General features: G+C 36.9%; 1 protein-coding gene across 8 annotated transcripts in view; it reads left to right on the top strand.

Annotated features, from left to right (window-relative positions):
* Positions 1-20,875, top strand: part of WDFY3 (WD repeat and FYVE domain containing 3) — a 263,913-nt gene that overhangs the window by 84,397 nt on the left and 158,641 nt on the right. For all 8 annotated transcript variants that reach the window (XM_064584729.1, XM_064584731.1, XM_064584732.1 and 5 more), the window contains 2 exons: positions 8,190-8,400; positions 17,984-18,107. In XM_064584729.1, coding sequence (XP_064440799.1) covers positions 8,221-8,400; positions 17,984-18,107 — 304 coding nt within the window. In that variant the 5' untranslated portion in view covers positions 8,190-8,220. The remainder of the gene's footprint in view (positions 1-8,189; positions 8,401-17,983; positions 18,108-20,875) is intronic.

Genomic DNA, 20,875 nt, shown 5'->3' with positions numbered 1-20,875 from the left:
AAATGAAAAAACACGCCACACACTGTCCTCTATTTAGATCCTCTACCATACAGTTTTCCCTGTATGTGGGTCTTGTCTGCATGTCCAAGAGGCATTTCTTAACTTGCTGCTTGTTGCTAATATAAGAGGTATAAAGTGGCATTTCCTTATTTTAGTCTGCATTTCTTTGATTACTGAGGAAATAAAAACATCTTTTCATGTGTTTGGCCTTCCATGGTGCTTGTTCATGTTTTTTTGTTTTTGTTTTTTGTTTGTTTTTTAATTGGGATTGCTGTATTTTTTCTTGGTGATTTGAATGTGTGATTTGTGATTTTTCTTTTTCTTGTTGTAAATTCTAAATTACAATCCCTGTGGTTTTAGACATTTCAAATATCTTATCCCATTGTGTTATTTCACTTTTTGCTTGGTTCACCATGTGATTTGCTGAGCCAAAATATAAAAAAAAAATTTTTTTTAGAGAGGGAGTGGTGGGTAGAGGGGTAGAAGGAGAGGGAGAGAGAGAAACTTAAGCATGCTCCATGTGTAGCATGGAGCCCAGTGCAGAGCTCCATCTCCCAACCCTGAGATCATGACCTGAGCCAAAATCAAGAGTTGGACGCTTAATCAACTGAGCCACCCAGGGGTCCCAAAATGTTTAGTCTTTGATATGATCAGATTCATTTTATCTTTGCATGTATTTTATGTAGTTTTGATTATATGCTTAAGAAATTCTTACCTGATTCATAAAGATATCCTCATTTTCTTCTCTTTATAGTTTTACCTCTCGTTGGGTCTTACTTGATCCATCTTGAGGCCACCTTTGTATTTGGCTTTAGGTAGAAGTCAATTGTCTATATGACTTACATAGGAATCCCATCCTTTCCTGTGTTCTTTATCATGTGTTAGGTTTCTAATACATGCATGGATCTGTTTCTGACCTCTCTCATTTGCATTTTGGTTTGTTTATTCTTATGTCAGTCAGTCACTGGTTTTATTACTGTGATTTGGCAGAGGATTATTTTCACAATTTAATATTACATAATTTAATGTTCAAGTTTCACTAAATTTTAACCGTTTCATTGTTACCTCTTTCTTAAAGACATTTATATTATGTTTAACATATTAACTAGTAACCATGATCCATGAAACATTTCTATTGGAAATTCTGGATCAGTTTCTTTAAACATAATTGTATTAGAATTCCAAATCCATTTCTTTAAATATACATATTTTAATTGTTTCATGGGTCTCCTCCCCATTTATTTGAAGTGCTAAATTTTGCTTTTTAGCAAAATCAACTAAAATGTCTTGGAATGACAATAGAATAACTTTCTTTTATATAATTTCAGAAAGAAAAATAAAGCTGAAAAGTAATCCATATTTTCTTGAATCCTAAGTCTTTGCATGCAGCACTTCTCTACCTAGAACATCTTGCTCAATCCAAATTGCGATTTTTAGAATCTTACATGTACTTTGTAGGAGGAAGTTAAGTAACAAAATGAAACTTTATACCCTTCATTCATTTATAGAAAATTTTAATTCTTATAGGTTCTATTTTCTTTTTAATGAAAAAGCCTAGATATTTGAAATAAAATACTTTATACATTTAATTTTAACCTCCAAATGCCAAGCCTACTAGTAAATATCTACGCTAGGAGATTTCCATTGTACAGCCTATACTTTTGTTCCCCAGCTCCAGTTGAGAGGTTAACTGTAAAATGGATAAGGAGATGAGCAGAATGAGAATAACGCTGGGTATGCTTGATCCTCTGGTCCTGAAAGAATAGTCAGTGCTTTTTTAAGATTGTTTCTCCAAAACGATGCGAGTTAGGCTTTACTATGGTATGTTTAAAAAAAAAATCCGCAAACCTAAGAACAGTGATCTCGCCACAGTCCATCGTCGGGGTCAGTGCCAATTTGTTTAAGGTAGTATTTTATATGTTTTATTACGTGGCATTCCTTCTGAGAGGAGGATGAGATTATTATAAGAAAAATATGGTAAACTGAGTTGCACTCTGCAAAATTATTCACCTAGAATAAAGGGCAATGTATTTAAAACATTGTCAATATTTTGGATGGATTTATAAAATGTATTAAATAGCTAACTTAAGAATAGCATTTCTCTTACTCTTCCCCAAAAACATTTTTTTTTAAATAGGCTACATGTGATCAACAGTGAAATGATGTAATTAGGACATGACTATTTGTGGCACTCATTCTTATGTGTTGGTATTAGAAGGATAGAGAAATATAGTTTTTTTATTCTTTTCTTCTCTCCTTCTATCCCTTCACGCCTCAACTCCTTTCTCTTGACCCCTTTAGTGAGAATGTACCCCCTCAGTCATTGAGAATGTAAGTACATTTTTATATTTCATTTATAGAATATCTAATACAAAAAAATTAGAAGGGAAACAATAATATTCTGATTAGCAAAAGGTTATATCCAATAATAAGTAATTTTTTTGTCCAAAAGATTCATATCAGTACCACCCTTTATATTTTATTTTATTTTATTATCTTAAAGATTTTATTTATTTATTTGACAGAGAGATAGCGAGAGCAGGAACACAAGCAGAGGGAGCGCGGGAGAGGGAGAAGCAGGCTCCCCACTGAGCAGGGAGCCCAATGTGGGGCTCGATCCCAGGACTGGACTCTGGGATCATGACCTGAGCATGGCAGACGCTTAACAACTGAGCCACCCAAGCGCCCCCACCCTTTATATTTTAAAGTATGTTTCTTTACAGATTTTATAAATTTCATAAGTGTTTTCATTCATATTACCTCTGTTAAATGAATAAAGAGTATTTAAAATAATTTGGATAGAGGAATTTATGGGAAAGTTAATAAGTGTCAGCAGGACGATTTCTTGCCTCTGTCCACCTAACTGTGTACCCATCCATAATACATTTATTATTCATGTTTGGTATGTCGGGTATGTGACAAACACTAAAAAGTTGAATGTAAAAAATATATCTATTTTTAAAAATCTATATGATAGTTTTATTTTTAAAATCTATAAGATCATTCTATTTTTTAAAAAAATACGTATGTCACTGACCTCAAGCTAGGTTCGATGTATAGAAATGGTGGAGCTGCCTGTTCCCTAGAGATACCCTCCCTGAATCCTAAGATGTTTTTACTATACCTGTGGTAGGTCGAGAAGTAGCCTCAGATGGGATCATGGTTATTGGCTGTTGACTGCAGGCTCACTCCTGGTGGAGAAGCTTCATGTGGATCCCTAGTGCATGTTTCTCTAGGTGATGAGAATGTGGATTTGGGGTGGGTGGATGATAGTGAATGGCCGAAACACAGACATTGGGTAAATGAACATACATTTTTACACAGAGTGCAAAAAGCTGTCAGAACATTATAAATTTTTATTTCCTTTATTACTGATGAGGTTGTGCAGCCTTTCCTATATTTGTGGTCATTCATTTGCCTTGTTCTGTGAAATGCCTATTTGTCTTTTGTCCTTTTTTTTTTTTTTTATTGGGTGGTTTACTTTTCTCAGTGATTTGTAGCCATTCTTTATATATTTTAGATCAAATGCTTTTTTGTTCATTATAGTTATTGCAGAAATTTCATTCCCAATTTGTGCTTGTGTTTACTTTCTGTAAAAAAGAAAAGAAAGAGGGGTTCAGAAAGGTGTTAGGGAGATGTCAACAGTGGCTACTTGTACTTGGAAATCATATGTAAGTGAAATGTTCTTAAATGGAAGCGAGTTGCTTTTGACTTTGGAATATGCTTTTGTCTCTGAAGAGAGAAAATTAAGCACACCAAAAAGATGCTTTGAGAAGTTGTCTAGTTCAGTGTATGTGTGGATGATGAGTGTACAGATGGGCTGGGAAGGGTGAGGGGATATTGGGAATAGGTCTTAAGTAATTGTATTTTGCCATATAAATGAGGTGGCTGATCTTGTAATGTAGATGAAGCTAAAATCTGATATTGACTGTTCTGGTAAGACAAAAAACTTAATGCTTTAGTGGGCGGATCTATAGGTCTTCTGCCTTTTTTTTTTTTTTTTTTAAGATTTTATTTACTTGAGAGAGCGGGAAAGAGCTCACAAGCAGGGGGGAGGGGTGGAGGGAGAGGCAGACTCCCCGCTGAGCAGGGAGCCCGATGTGGGACAGGATCCCAAGACCCTGAGATCATGACCTGAGCAGAAGACAGACGCTTAACCGACTGAGCCACCCAGGCGCCCTAGGTCTTTTTCAAAGTATATATATGTTAGATTGTTGGGTGATAAACCCAGTGTGTTGGGAGCCTCTCCAAGATTTGCCCTTCACTCTTCAAAAGTGTAAGAAGTTCTGCTTTTGCTCTTCACAATGAAGAAGGTTTAAGAACAAAATAAAAACCTGAGAAATTACTTGTAGTTCTTTGAAGAAATTATAAGATTTCCCTTAGCCATGTGAGCTATTTATTTTTTCTCTTGTGGAATTAAGGGATTTTTTTTTTTTTTTTTTTTTTAGGAAAGCTATTTTAAGCTTTTGGCTGAGCTACTCAAAGGCAGCTAGTTACTTGACAAATATATTTTTAAAACTTAGGCTATTTACTTGTTTTATACCCTTCTGTAATTTAAATAATGGCAGACTCTTTAAAGAATTTTGGGTGGAGAAGGTTAAAGTATCTGGGATTTTCAAGCATTAGCACAAGAGATTAGAATAAGAAATACTGTCTTGGGCTCATTGCAGTAATTATCTCATTCCTATTTAAATAACCCCCGTTGGCACTGTAGCAGTACAAATACTTTTCTCTTGTGAAACAAAGTAGGGTTTGTATTAGAAAACTAGTTCTTATAGAGAATAATCTTTATAAATATTTTGCAAACCTCTAATAACACTATACCCCAAATAATCATTCTGTGGTTTGTTATTATTATTATATTTTGCATATCTCTTTTATATTGCTTTATAAGTCTCATATTGAGCATCTAACAAAGAAATATTTTGCTTATCTTTTATCATCGGGTGAGCCTCTAAAACATAGTACTGTAAAGTTTTAAACTGTTTCTTTACTTGCTTAAATAACTAAAAATGTAAATGAAAAGGATTAAATGTTTCATGGTTAGGCTCAAAAGAAGAAAAAAGAATTATTGAATGTAACTAATGTGCTCGGCACTTAATAGAAATGAAGTTCTTTTATGTATGCAATACAGAAAGGCTGTGAGGAAAGATTTTACAGCTGAGAGAAACCCAAGATTCAAGGGGGTTCACCTGAAGTTACCTGTCTCATGTGGATATGTTTGTACAGGTTTGCCTGAAAAGTGCTTATTCTTTTTAGTCTCTCACTGCTAAAGAGTATTTTAAACATGATAGTTCTTGGTCTGAACACTACTTTAAATATAAATATTGGAGTGGAGACAAAGTAATCATCCAGCAATCTGATATGTTTAAGTGTTTCTTGCTAAGTAAGGAGAAAAGGAGGAATCTGAATTTTTTCCATCACTGAGATTATCTGGGTAAGTGAGAAGTACTGGTAAACCCACTTAGCTGATTGATATATATCCTTTTGTATCAGATAAATATTAAATAACGATGGTACCATAGTTTTCATTAGTTTCAATATAGTTCATGTTTGTCGTTATGTGATCATGTGTTTTTTTTTTTTAAATGACAGTTGATAAGTTTAGAATCTTAAAAATCAAAAAGGTTTATTTCCCATTCTACCTGCTATTTGGTGCTAAATAAATATGCTAGAGTTACAGTTTCCAAGAATTCTGTAATTTAAAACAGGCACGTGAGGGCTGCCTGGCTGGCTTAGTCAGTAGAGCAGGCAACTCTTGATTTCAGGGTTGTGAGTTCGAGCCCCACGTTGGTGTAAAGATGACTTAAAAATAAAATCTTAAAGGGGCACCTGGGTGGTTCAGATGGTTAAGCGTCTGCCTTTGGCTCAGGTCATGATCCCAGGGTCCTGGGATGAGTCCTGACACCGGCTCCCTGCTCCGCAGGGAGGATCCTGCTTCTCCCTCTGCCTGCCGCTCCCCCTGCTTGTGCTCTCTCTGTCAAATAAATAAATAAAATCTTTATTTATTTATTTATTTGACAGAGAACAGCAGAGGCAGAGGGAGAAACAGGTTCCCCACAGAGCAGGGAGCCCAATGTGGGGCTGGATCCCAGGACCCTGGGCTCATGACCTGAGCCGGAGGCAGATGCTTAACCAACTGAGCCACCCAGATGTCCCTAAATAAAATCTTAAAAAAATCTTAAAAAAAAAATGGCACATGAATATGAGTAAGTGGGAGGGACACTTGACCAGGAGGTAGGGGGTCTGGATTTTCATCTAGTTCTTTATCACTGTGAGATTTTGAGCAAGTTGCTCTTGTCTCGAGGCCTTATATAAAGGTAGTTAATCTTCCCTTCCACCCACTTGCTTAAGGTAGAATGAAGAGTGAAGGAGGAGTCTGAAAGGGCTTTGAAACTCTAATATGGAGCAATAGTTGACTTTTTAAAAAAATGACATAGACCTCTGGAAAGCTGGGATCTCTTATAAATTTTTTTGAGGTGTTAGAGGAACGGGAATCTCCTGAATCCTCTCCAGGACTGTCTAGATTATGAACTCTAGTTATGGGCTAAGGGAAAAGAGCAGAGATAAGCATAATCTAAAATGTTAGCTAATTATCAAAAGTTTTATAATTTACTTCAAATTTTATTTTTGTTCTGGGGCTCTCCGGGACTATAAATAGTATATAGGTGATTTGAATATACTTGTTGAAATCCTTATAGTTGGAAGACTTACGTGTTTTCTGAGGATGAAATATGTTGTCATTTTGTGGTTTAGAGGCTCTTTTTGGCCTTTGCCTGTGTGTCTAAGTACTCTTCCCTGGGATTGGGCCCCTTAGATACTGGTCACTCGGCCCAGAAGGAACCACTGGCAGGGCTCTAGGCCATGTCTTTCTACTCCTCACCTGAGGTGAGTCACCTCATGGCCTCCTGTGGCATTCGGCTGGAGCGCATAAGCATGTACCAGTGGCCAAATACACAATTCACTCAAAATTCTCAATGGCAAGCATATTTAAGTTACCAGTTCTTCTTAGAGTTTTAAAAATCAGGAGACAGCTGTTTAGTAAGTAAAGCTTTAGCCTTGCAGTAATCTTTTCATTTCTTAAGAAATGACATTACTGGCTTATGTGGTTATGTGGCAAAATTAAAAAGTAATCTTCAGGTTATTCCTGCTTTTCTACAGATTAAAAAGCAAATTGCCTTTTATCCAAATTCTGTATATTCATAATCTCCTCCCAGCTTTCCTGGTTCCTTTAGTAAAATGTCCTCTTTTTGTGTCTGAAATTAGCTAATTGCTGGCACAGTGAGTGGTAGTTGAAAAGGGCTGATGATGCTTTCTGAATGCTTAGTGTTATTGATTCTGGTACATTGTCTAACCCAGTGTTTGGTTGGTTGATTTCTTAACTGCAGTTCTAGCCAGGGATACATTTTACATTGTGATTGAGTATGCATGAATTACCTAAAATAAGTTTCATGAAATAATAATCACCCTTACTATATGTATTCCAATATCTTCTATTTCACTTTTTTTTTTTTTAATGCTCATCATGATCCACTAAATGAATTAACATGACCTGCCAAAGGGTTTCAGACTATAGTTTGAAAAAGTAGTCTTCAGGTATATGAAAATTTTTACTGTCTTAATGATTTGTAAAATACATTGGGATGTATTTGTTTTAATTTGCATGTTTTCAAACTATAACAAAGTAGGCTCTTCGAACAGGTACCTGAACTGTAATCCTTCATCTAGAAAAAAAATTAAATAATTAAAAATAGAAAACTTCATGTTTGGGGGGTAGGGTTTTTTGTTTCTTTGTTTTGTTTTGTTTTGGTTGTTTGGAGATGAGGGTGAACTTTCTATTCTTCATTCTTTTTACATATGCTCCCCTATTAAGCAACATATTAATAGTGAGATCTTTGGTCCATTTATTTGTTGAATTTCATATGACTAAATTGGAAACATTTGATGCTTGTCCAATGTTTTACATTTAATGTTTTACATTTTATACAAATGGTGCCAAATCTAGTAGCACTATAGGGTGCCATGATTACTGATCTGTCACTTAGGGAGATTTATCACAATTAGCTTTGCCTCTCTACCTTTTCAATTTAAAGAAGTAGAAAAAGAAATGTTTTTTGACTTTTTATAAGCTCTTGACCTGGTCAGGATGATGACATTTTGACTGTGTGCGTATGAACATCTTCCCACAGAATTAGAAGTGTTTATCACCAACCAGCCAAGATGAACATGGTGAAGAGGATCATGGGGCGACCGAGGCAGGAGGAGTGCAGCCCCCAAGACAACGCCTTAGGACTGATGCACCTCCGCCGTCTCTTCACTGAGTTGTGCCATCCTCCCCGGCACATGACTCAGAAGGAACAAGAGGAGAAGCTGTACATGATGCTGCCAGTGTTTAACAGGGTAAGGCCACGTTGCCAAGGCCATGCCTCCTTCCAGGACTGGGTAGCACTGCAGGAATTTTAAGGTTATAGTAAATCACAGATAGGAAAAAATGATAGAATGAGTTTTTAAGAAGCTCAATGTTTTCATTCCTTCCTTTCAATTTGCTGTAAAGCCATGTGACTTTACCTGAGACTTGGTCAGAGTGAATTCCAGGTAGTTCTAACAGATAAAAGGAAGACTGAGCATTCTGTAAAATGTTCCTATAATGGTTGAGTTTTGGAAGAGGGATAGGTTATCAATTACCATTTGTTATTTCCATTATTTTTTTGAAATGATAGTTTATTGCACCATAGAATGTAATTGCCCAAGTATTTTGTACACGTTACAGAACCATCTCAGTTTGCTTTGTTGTTTGGCAGGTTTTCTGTAAGAGATTTTGAAAGAGGATAGTTATAGGCCCAAGAGAGTCTAAATAGAGTTAAAACCAATTTTGTCAAGTTGGTTACATGGGTAGCAGTCTTGGTGGGGATATTTAAAATAATTTTTATATTTTTATCAAAGGTGTACAAATACATAGTTTAAAAAGTCAGGTAGTTCCATAGAGCTTTTAGATGCCCCACTACTCTTCACTGCCAATTACTGCTCCTACTTTTAGCTTTTTCAGTACTGAAGGGCACCCCTTAAAAGAAAGTTGTCTAAAAGTCTGTGGGGATTGGGGAAGGGAAGTTTTCTTCAAGAATGTGATGTGGGGGTGCCTAGGTGGCTCAGTCAGTTGAACGTCCGACTCTTGATTTTTGGCTCAGGTCGTGATCTGGGGGTGGTGGGATCAAGCCCTGCATTGGGCTCCATGCGCAGCGAGGAGTCCACTTGAGATTCTCTCTCCCTCTGTCCTTCCCCGAACTCACATGCGCATGCACTTTCTCTGTGTAAATAGATAAATCTTAAAAAAAAAAAAGAATATGATGTGATTCTTGAGGCCTTAAAAGATAAGCATTAGCCCAATTGGAATTAACTGGACCAAATTAACCAAGAAGGTAATTAGAGTAAGAGGTTAAAGCATGAGTCAAGATAAAAGGCAACAGATATTTTAATATGTGCCAAAATCTGTAAGGAGTCCAAGAAGTTGATTTTATATTGAGGAGGAACAAAAAATAAGACTGTCAAGATTGATAGGAGGTACATCATGATGTGTTTGTATATTGTATTAGGAGTCAATACTTTTTTCTGGAGGCATGCAGAGCCAATGAAGTATTTTAAGCAGTAGAATAAGAGAGTAGAAGGGACCAAGGTAAACTGTCTACTAGGTTTCTAATTTGGGAAACTAATTGGGAATGTTTTTCCCAATTGCTGAGAAAGTTTAGATTCAGTTTGGATCATTCAGATTTGGATCATTGGATCAGTTTGGTCATTCCCAAGTGATTGGGAAGCTTGCAGATAGTTCAGACTCAATGATCCAAACTGAATAAACTTAGAAGCTCAGGTAGAAGATTTGGCTGGATATGTGCTTTGGGGACTCTGGCACAGATGGGGTAGTTGAAATCCTGGAAGGAGATGAGAGATTACTCAGGGCTTATACTGCCAGAAGAGCACTAGGCTAAGGATCAACCATGGAGAATATGAATGTCTAATGAAAGGAGGGGAACCCATGAAGGATACAGAATAGGAGCTGGTCCGTAGCAGTACAAAAAGAATCAGGAGAGGGGTGATTATAGAGCTCAAAAGATAAATTTAAGAAGAGAGCGAGTACTACATTGTCAACACTACCATGTACCATAGAGAGACCCAGTAAGATGAGGACTGAAAAATGTTCATGAAATTTGCAAGTTTGTAGGTTACTAGAATGACAGAGCCAGAAAACAGTGAGTTGAGGAGTGAATGGGAGATGAAAAGAGACAGTAGGTATATACTGGGCTTGTAGAAATTTGAAAGAAAAGAGAACAAAAGAGATTGATGGACATGAACTTGGTGATGAGAGGGGTTTTTTTGTGTGTGTGTTTCTAGTGTTTTTGCTTTGATTGTAAAGATGGAGATGCTGGCTAATAAAGAGAAGGGAAAAAACCAGCAGAAGAGGAAGTTTGGAAGTTTTTAAGAGTGAAAATGATTGAGGGAGGAGAGCATGGAGTCAAATTATAGGAGTTGGGGGCAGGTGAGCCTTGAGCAGGAGAAAGATACTCCATCCTGGAGAAGAGCACATTTTGTTGGGTGTGAATATGATGTGTAGTTAGGTGGGAAGTTGAATAAAATCTTGCTTGATATCCTCAATTTCTTGTAGTCATCAACAGAAAATGTGGTCTGTTAAGAGCCTTGGAGTAAGCTAGGGGGCTTAAGGAAATTGTGATGATTTGGAATATTATGAAAGGGAATGAAAGAGAGAGTTGAAAGGGATGGTAAAAGAATTAAAGGGTATCGAGGGTCCAGTGAAAGTTGGAGATGATAAATTTGTGCTGGATCTTCTCCATGTGGGTGTGTGATTTTCCTCTTGCAGGCACTCAGCAGCATGTGTGTGGAAGTAGAGGAGGCAGATAGATACATTATTTATTGGGATTGAGGTTTTGCTGGGCTGGTAAGGCAGAGGGGCAGGAGTGGAAGGAGAACAGTAAGAGAGATCAGTTCACATATCACCCATCAGGTAGAAGAGAAGAGCAGGTGCAAACATTAGTACATTTAGAGGATGTTCATTTTTTTAATCTATGATATAAGAGGCTGAGAATGGTGGAGGGAGGAGATGGTAGAGTACGAACATGCGGAGAGGTGGGGAAAGGTTTAAAATAGCTGTTTTGAAAGTGAGAGAACTGATTTACGGACAAGCCATTTTTTCCCAAGCCCTGGTGAGGTAACAGTCATTAATTTTTATTGGAATCAGTTCTGGGAAGTTGTTTCTTTTTTTAATCTTTTTATTTTTGTTTTACCTCAGTGTCACGATGTACTATTGCCTCCTGAATAGTTTGAGGTAATTTCCTTCTCTCAGACTTATGCACATTTACAAAGTGATGATAAAGTTCAGAATAGTTAGGGCAGTTGTTCTCAGCTATTAACATAAATTAATAAGTAATATCCTACATATATGTCCCATGTATTTCATCAGTTAGGCTTCTACAGCCAATGCAAGTTAGGCTTAGACTGGAAGAATCATCTAAATATTTGTTGGTTTTTTTTGTAAAGTAGATTTGAGATGCTTTAGTGATTCTCTGTTGCTTAGACTGTGACTTAGTTCTCTTTTGTCATAAGTTGCATTATTCTTTCAAGTCAAAAGTTTTTAATTGCCTGAGTAAAAGCACATATATATATATGCATTGCCTTATACCTCTAATACAGTGAGTGATTTAAATATCATAAAGGTCAGTAAGCTCTTAACTAATGAAAAGATAGGAACTTACTTCTGTACCACTGTGACCAATTTAAAAAATACATAGTATTCACTGGATTGTCATTAACAAACTAAAATTATCCTTAGATAAGACATCCCATCCATTAAGTTTGAAATATATAGCTGTATTTATTCAGTGTTCAGCCATTTATACGTAAACATTCTCCACTGCTAAGAAAGAGCTTTGATGAGGGGCATCTGGATGGCTCAGTCGGTTAAGTGTCTGACTCTTGATTTTGACTGAGGTCATGATCTCAGGGTTGGGAGATCGAGTCCTGTGTCAGGCTCTGCGCTGGGGCGTGGAGCCTCCTTTTTTTTTTTTTTTTTTTTTACAGAGAGAGACACAGCGAGAGAGGGAACACAAGCGGGGGAGTGGGAGAGGGCGAAGCAGGCTCCCTGCGGAGCAGGGAACCCCATGTAGGGCTCCATCCCAGGGCCCTGGGACCATGACCCAAGCCGAAGGCAGATGCTTAGACGCTTAATGACTGAGCCACCCAGGCGCCCCAGCGTGGAGCCTCCTAAAGGTTTTCTCTCTCTCTGTCTCTTCCCCCCTTCCTCCCTCACTAAAAAGAAAAAGAAAGAGAAAGAGCTTTGATGAAAGAATAGCTCAGTATGGTTCTAGAGTTCCTACCATGATTGCTAAAAGTGAATCATACTATCAATTTTTGAGACTTTGTTCGATTTGTGCTAAATGGCAAATAAACCATATTGCTGTTAGACATGAGCATCTCTCTGCAGAATCGTTTTTAAAGAGTGCTCAGTAGTGTTATTTCAGTTTGTGATTTTTGCCTTTAAGAGACCCAGGTTGAGAAATGACATGTGTCGAGTCCTTTTTCTGGGCCACGGCTCACGCTGAGGTCCTCAGTGGCCTCCCGTGGTCTTTGTCACAGTCCTGCAAGGAGACTGCTGCTGTCATCTGAGAGATGATGGTGGAGTCGGAGAATAATATTTCTCCAGCATTCTTAAAAATGATTAACCATTTTAGTCTTAAGAACAAAAGCTTATTGACAAAATACTTGGCTTAAACTATTAAAAATGAATAACATTTTACATTAAAAACTAACTGCCATTGTTAATTACCGTGGTATGTGTGTGTTTTAAAATATAATTTTACTAACTAGATCTTTTTTTAGAAACTCCCCTTGTTTTTGAATTACTTACATTTGAGAAGCACCTAAGTTGAATATGGTGTTTTCTTTTTTTATCCCTTACAAGTGACCTTTACTTTCTAAATTGTTGGATATTGGACAGTGTAGCTTAGGTCTCTGCAACATAGGATTTGCTAAATTCACATGTGAAAGAGCTGTATTTTCTTACCCAGCCATTGGCAAAACTGGATAGTTGCAAGCCCCATGCAGAGTAGATGAGCGTGCATGTTCTCATGAGGCAGGCATATCCCAAAGGAGAGAAAGGGACTGAGCCTTCTCAGTTCCTTTTCTCTTGAGTTGGTGATCCTTCTTAGAAACAAGGAGGATATACATGTTTTCCTAATCATTTATATTAATTAATAAGACTCATTTACTATGAATAATGCAATTATATCTTCATTGTTAATTTTTTAAATCTGTTATGTATAGCAAATTATTCCAGGACTCCTGATGGTCAGTACCATGTAACTGAATTTTAGATAATACATATATTTAGGAAACAAAAGACACCATTTTAGAAAACTTTGTAAAAATTCTAACCTCTCTTATCAGTCATATTTAATAAATTTTTATTTGAGTAGCTTTACTCAATTGAGCTTTTTTTTTTTTTTAAAGATTTTATTTATTTGTCAGAGAGCGTGTGAGCATGAGCAGAGAGAGCATACAAGCAGAGGGAGAAGCAGGCTCCCCGCTGAGCAAGGAGCCGGGTGTGGGGACTCATCCCAGGACCCCCGGATCATGACCTGAGTCGAAGGCATATGCTTAACCAACTGAGTCACCCAGGCGTCCCTATATTGAGCTTCTGTGTTGTACATGGCATTAAATAACACTGTTAATTTGTTCTCCCTGAGTATGCCAAAAACATTTAGTTGAGGAAGTGCCAGAAAATTTTCTGTAATTCAGGTGGATATTAAAAATGACTCTTCTGAAATCAAGTCTAACCATGCTGTTCCCCTCTTCAGGTGTAACTGTGTAAAGTGACAGTGATAGAGTTCATACAAAGTTTAACTGAGACAACATAGTACTGAGTGATTAAGAGCATGGCTTGGAATGAGACAGACCTAATTTTGAATTCTGTCTCCACCACCTTTTGGCTTAAGTTGTTAAACTTCTCTAAACTTTAATTTCCTTATCTGTAAAATGAGGACACTGTATAGGATTTTATGAGATTTAAATGTTATTAACATGTCAAGTATTTGCATAGTACTAGGCACATTATAAATGCTCCTTCCTTGGTAACTGTTATTTTTCTTGAATTTGGTAGATGGCATATTTGTTCCTCACTCTGTTTTTTTTTTTTTTTTTAAGATTTTTATTTATTTATTGAGAGAGATAGTGATAGAGAGCATGAGAGGGAGAGAGTCAGAGGGAGAAGCAGACTCCCCGCTGAGCAGGGAGCCCGATGCAGGACTTGATCCCGGGACTCCAGGATCATGACCTGAGCCGAAGGCAGTCGCTTAACCAACTGAGCCACCCAGGCGCCCTGTTTTGTTTTGTTTTTTTTTAATCTGAGTTATGAATGTCACATAGATGTTGTAGAGTCATTTCTTTCCAGCTGCTTAGCTCTGTCCCTTGGCAAATGGGAAAATGGAGAACCAGAAAAATTTGACCAGTAGTGTCTGAGGGTGAGGAGAATCCAGTTCTCCTTGAACTCGCAGCTTCATGCTCCATCCTCTGTAGCACACATCTAAGCACAGGATTGAAGTGTTGTATATTTTCAAGTAATATCGCTATTTGTGGAAGGTGATTAAATATGTACCTAATATTTATAGATTTAATTGTTGAAGTTAATCACAGAAAAATCTACTCTTTGCTACCTTATATATTCAGTATTATCTAAATGTCAGTTCATGTTTTAGTCCCTGTACCTCTCTAACCTTATCTTGCACACTTCCCATCTCATAAAATACATTGCAGTTGCACCAGCCTTTGGATTCCCCACCTACCCCAGACTCATGTCCACCTGGAGGTCTTAGCACACTCTTCTTGCTGCCCAGTCCCCTCTTTCTCTGGCACTCTGAATTGTATGATTTTGTCTCATCACACAGTGTCACTCCTTCATGCCAGTGTCGTCTCAGGGAGACCTTGGACAGCCTGTTGCCACAATAGGCATTCCCTTCCACTTACCCTGCTTACTTCCTTTAGAACATATCACTAATGTAATTTCCGTTCTTAATTTGTTTCATGTTTGTCTCCTGTACTAAAATGTGAACTCCACACACAGAGGAATCCTCTTTGTTTCATTTACTTTTGTATTCACAACTCTCTATTTACCTTTGTATTCATCACTCCAGATACTGCCTGGCATATGTAGGAGATCAATAAATATTTATGAGTGAATAAATGAAAAGAATGAATCACTAGACTAAAAGTTGTTTGTGTCAAAGAAGCAATAGTTGTTCATTTCAAATTAGCAAACAGGACATAGCTCTTTTTCCGTTAATAGTATTTGGTCAGTATCAGGATTTGTGTGAAAAGTTAGGTTTCTTTCTCTCTCTTTTTTTTTTTTTTTTTAAGAGAGCAGGGTGTAGGGGGCGGAGAGGGAGCAGAGGGAGAGAAAGAATCTTATGCAGGCTCCACGTTCAGCGTGGAGCCCGATGCGGGGCTCAGTCTCCCAACCCTGAGATCATGACCTGAGCAGAGATCAGGGGTTGGACGTTTAACTGACTGAGCCACCCAGGCACCCCAAGTTAGTTGCATTTTTAACAATTATTCACCTAGCATGAAGACTGCTTGAATAACCATATGCATATACTGTCTAAGAAATTATCTTTTTATTTTATGAAGTTGTCTTCATAACTCTTCAGAATAAAATAGCTCTTAATAATTCTTGGGAGCAAAATATATATTAATATATTCTGAGTAATAGGAATATTTGCCTGTTTTAAATTAGTTTGATGAAAGGTTTCATAATTGCCTTAGGAAAATATGCAATTGTTTTGTAAACAACAGTTATATACTCACATCTCTGAGTTGGAAGTAGAATGGTTATTCAAGCATGTGTCATTATTAGGCTTCTCAATTTCTAATCTGCCTCCAATTTGTTTGTTAAAGAATATAGGTTTTACAAACAAGTGACCCAGTTGAGCTATAAACACACAACATTTATCAATATCTCAGCCAAAAAAACACCAATTTATTGAGGTCTTGAAAAGTAGTTTATTTGTTCTTTGAGATAATGTAAAATTACTCCTGTGTCAAGTTAATGAACAGCCTTTAGATAACCAAACAAAAGTATAACCTGTAGCATTGATTTGTTTGGTACTTTCAGCTCAATTTGAAGGAGGTTATAAGGACTATAGTATCTGTTGTAAGAATGTAAGAAATATATTTCTGTTACAAGGATATTACATTATAAGTTATATCCTTTTTTTGAGGATCCTTGGAAGGAAATTTTTATGCTACAGTATGAAAATAGAGATACTTCCTTAAATATATTTTTTTCTTACATAAGGACATTGTGAACCATGGAATAGAATAGGTTTTCTCTTTTGTATATTTGAGCCAAAATTTATGACCAAAACACGACAAATACAGAATTGGTCTTTTGGTCTTAGATATTTTTAGTCCTGTTTTCGCATCCATTCCCTAGCCTTGGTTTATTTCCTTGTTTTTGTTTTATTTCTTAATTTTAGTTTATATTCTCATGTTATAATTTATGTATCCTTCAGTGCTAACTTAAATGTTCTCTAGAATCTGTTGTTGTGGGGGATGGGAGACAGCATATAAATGAACAAACATATTTAGGGAACATCTCTATAAATTAAAGCAGAGTAGAATACAAAGATGAGTAAGATATGTTCCCTCCTTTTGAGTGACATTTGAACAGATAATAAGAATATAAAATACTGTGTGATTAGTATTATAATAAGAGAGCTATCATAATAGTTTTAGAAGACTGGATTTCCTTCTGGTTATAAGGGACATTTTTCAAAATAATATTTTAGATACATCCAGTTATATAGCCATTTCTTTTCCTAAGACTGTCGGTCCAGGTTTCATTTTCTTGCCCTCTTTGCTGCGCCCACACTGGTTTATCTTTAAGAATTATGTATTCTAGGGGTGCCTGGTGGCTCAGTGGGTTAAGTTTCCAACTCTTGGTTTAGGCTCAGGTCATGCATGAGCTATTGGTCTTCAGATTGAGCCCCTCCCCGAGTAGGGCTCCACACTCAACAAGGAGTCTGCTTGAGATTCTCTCTCTCCCTCTCCCCTGCCACTCCCCCTGCTTGCGTGTGCGTGCGCTCTCTATAAATAAATAAAATCTTTTTTTTTATGGTTTATTCTAAAGTTCATTTGTCTTAGATGTTTTATTAAAACAAAGTGTATTTCATGACCCTCACATTCATTTTCTTTAGTCTCTTTCCTAACGGTATTGTTTTGGGAATTGTTGTAGAATTTAGAAATTCTGAGCTATAGCATGAGTTTAGTGAATTCTGTATTCAGTCTAGGACTTAACCATAGATAAATCCCTGCTTTTCACCATCTGATATATCTATGTACCATCATAGAACCTTACCACTTTTCTCTAAATTCTTTTTTTATTTTTTTTAAGATTTATTTTAGAGAGAGAGCGCACATTTGGGTGAGTGGGGGGAGTGGGAGAGGGAGAGAATCTTCAAGCAGACTTCCTGCTGAGTGTGAAGCCATACGCAGTGTGGGGCTCCGCTCAGCTCCATCTCAGAACCCATGAATCATGACCTGAGCCTAAACAAAGAGTCCGAAGCTTAACCCACTGAGCCACCCAGGCTCCCCTTTCTCTAAATTCTTAATTTAGATCTCTTCAGAGAAACATGCTTTCTAAAGTTTACCGGTAAGATTGATTCAAATTTCATAGATAACTATTCTTTGGCTTTTATTTCATTTATTTAATCATTCATTCAAAAGATTATGTAATATGTACCAAGAATTGCGGCTAGATATGATATATTGAAAGAGTTGTATTTTAAACGTATTATTCAGATTCAAAGTATCTGTATAAGACCACTTTTTTGACTTGATTTTCAAGTCATACCACACTTTGAAATGTACAGAATGAAAGTCAGTAGTTGACAGTGCTTCATTAAAATTGTTTTTTTTTCATCCACAGGTTTTTGGAAATGCTCCACCAAATACGATGACAGAAAAATTTTCTGACCTTCTGCAGTTCACAACCCAAGTCTCACGACTGATGGTGACAGAAATTCGAAGGAGAGCATCAAACAAATCCACAGGTATTTTTACTGAAACCAGGAAAAACTATTGGAATAGGCTGTTTGGTAAAAGTTCTATTAAAATTAAAGAGAAAACTGACACCGTTTTATCCACGTGGGTTTAATTACCTGTCCCTGTTCCCGTTCTCACACACTCTGTTGTTGGTTGGTTCAACATCTCCCAAGTGGAGCGGTTGTACTCAAGACCATTGTCCTTAGACCTCCCATCCCCATCCCCTCTCTCCCAAGAACACTCTGTTTCCTTCTGAACAAAATCCAGATTCAAGGCAGATCCAGGATCTGGCCATATGAACTTTTTTTTTAGTCTATGTTTTTATTTCTTGTTTTCTTTTCTATATTTCAACTAAACCAAGCTGCTTATAGTCGTGAACATGTCTGTGCTCTTATTTTTATCCTTCACCTATGATGGTTCACCCAGAAGGGAGACTTTGCCCCCCTAGTATGTCTAAATCTTGGAAGCTTGGATTTTAAGTCACACTTCTTTGATGGAATGTTTCTTGATTCCCTTAATCAAAGGAAAAACTTTCTCTTTGGAACTATTCTTAATGTTTCTCATTCCACCAGTGGTTATTTGTGTGTGTGTCTTTATCGTCCTATTAGACCATAAACTGCTTAGGGGTCTTTAACCAATAATCTTTACATATAGTAAGCTTTTTGTGAATGCTGCCCAAATAACTGTTCTTATTCATAATTGGGTAATTTTAAACTTCATAAGGTATTATCCCTTTATCCAGAATTAAAGTAAGCTTTCTTGATTTTATTTACCGTTAGTCATTTTCTAAATTAACAGTATGTCTGAGGGATTTCTATCTTTGTTTTATTTTGTTATTTTGGTTTTGTAATGGTCGTTTGAGTGCTGGCTTTCTTATTGAAGCACGAGACTGATAAACTGATGATTTAAATTCTCTTTATAATGTTCTTTTGGACAATCACTTATCTTTTCAGCCCATCAAATTCTTATTTTTCCAATAGTAACAGTAATGCTTTTGTTTAATCTTATTTTTAAATTTATTTTTTATTAACATGATACAGGCACGTATTTAAGGATCAGGTAGTTAAAAGGTTTATTGAAAACAGCATTTCCCTTCCACCATCCTAGTTCAACTCCATTTCTCACTCTCACTTTTAAAAAAAAATTTTTCTTTTTGATATTTACCTCTGTGTCTCTAAATGATGTGCCTACAGTGTGTGCCCTTGTTTTTTCACATTTAGATACTATCTTTTGACTTCCCACAAAAGAAAATGAGACTTTCACTCTCTTAAGCTCACCACCACTGCCTGTACGTGCGTGCTTCCTAAGCCCCTCTAATGTTGTTCTGTCTTAATTTGATTAGATCAATATTATCTTGTATAGACTATGAAAACACTATTTTAAGATGAGTTGTATGGTATGGTGTGATTTCTTTCCTTGAAAACTTCTTTTCCACCTCCAGTTGAATTAATAATTGCCTATTTTTTGTTTACTAGTTTTCTAGATTTTCATCACACATTCATCCCCTATTGCTAAAATGTTTTTCTGAATCTCCCCTCAATATGATTGAAGGCACCAGATATTCTGTTAGTTTCATCTTCTTGCAAATACCTCTTCCAGAACTTTCTGGCTTTCATTAATCCGTTAATCCATGGTAGTTGCTCCCTAGGCCAGCTGCACAGCTGTCCTTTTTATATTTCCACTCAACATCGTCTGGGCTGCCTTTCTACTTCTTTGGGATGGAACTTCTGTTTCCTGAATCTCAAGGCATCTTTTTTTCTCAGACTAACTTACTCATTTTTGTTAAGGCATCTTTTCCAGCAGCTTCCTGAGAAAAGATGCAGGGGGTTACCATTTAAGGTTTCGGATTTTATGTGTGTATGTGTGTTAGTTTTTGTTTTATTTTGTTTTTTAGAAATCCCATTAGTGAAAAAATTTTTTGACTGTTACTGTGTAAGATGGGTTCCCTTCTTTTTATCAAGGAAGGTGATGTCTTTAGGCTGACAACCTTTCAGGTACCAGGGCTTAGAACAACATGTCATTTAGCATGGCTTTATTGCAGAAAGGGGAAACAAAACCAGGGATTCAGCAAGAGAAAAGAAGGCACAGGTCCACCACCCTCATTCTGTCACAGAAAAGTGTCCTCAGAAAATCCCTGATGCCCCTCCATTCCTAAAGTACAAACACAAATGTGGTCTTATCAGTGAAAAATAAACAAATGCTTATGATCTAGGCTGTTTGAGTACTGGATTTGAATGTCTGTCGGATGTTTACAGGAGCTGTTTGCAGATCCTCGCTGTTTAGCCCCAGGAGACTTTGGGGCCCAGGGGAAGTTAGAGGCCCTCCTACCAGAGAGAGGAAGCTACCAGTGTCGTGGGAAGTTGAGTTTAGGTCTAGCAACTCCCTTGAGGATATGGTCGGTAGTGGGGGGTGTCTTAGCTAAGTCCTTCTCCAGGCAGCCCAGGGTGAGCTCTCAAGGTCATTTTGGAAAATCTTGCAGCTTGCATTATATTTATCCCCCTTTCAGTGGGTATCAGATTCTAGATTGGAAATCATTTTATGTGAGAATTTAAAAATAATTTCTCCTTCATATTCTAGACTCCTACACTGCTATTGAGAAATCGTAAGCTGCATAGATTCTTGTTTCTTTCTGTGACCTGCCTTTTTGTTTTGTTTTGTTTTGTTTTTGTTTGTGTGTTTTTGGAGCATTTAGGATCCTCTCTTTGTCCCTCCTGGTCAAAAATTTCATGATACATGCCTTGGAGCATATATTCTTATACATTATGCTGAGTACTTA

This window comes from Mirounga angustirostris, unplaced genomic scaffold (assembly GCF_029215605.1).
Source record: "Mirounga angustirostris isolate CCGP_5_RB_7025 unplaced genomic scaffold, mMirAng1.0.hap1 SCAF_2, whole genome shotgun sequence".
NCBI lineage: Eukaryota > Metazoa > Chordata > Mammalia > Carnivora > Phocidae > Mirounga > Mirounga angustirostris.
The sequence above is the reverse complement of the archived record's forward strand: the minus strand, read 5'-3'. Positions and strand labels throughout refer to the sequence as shown.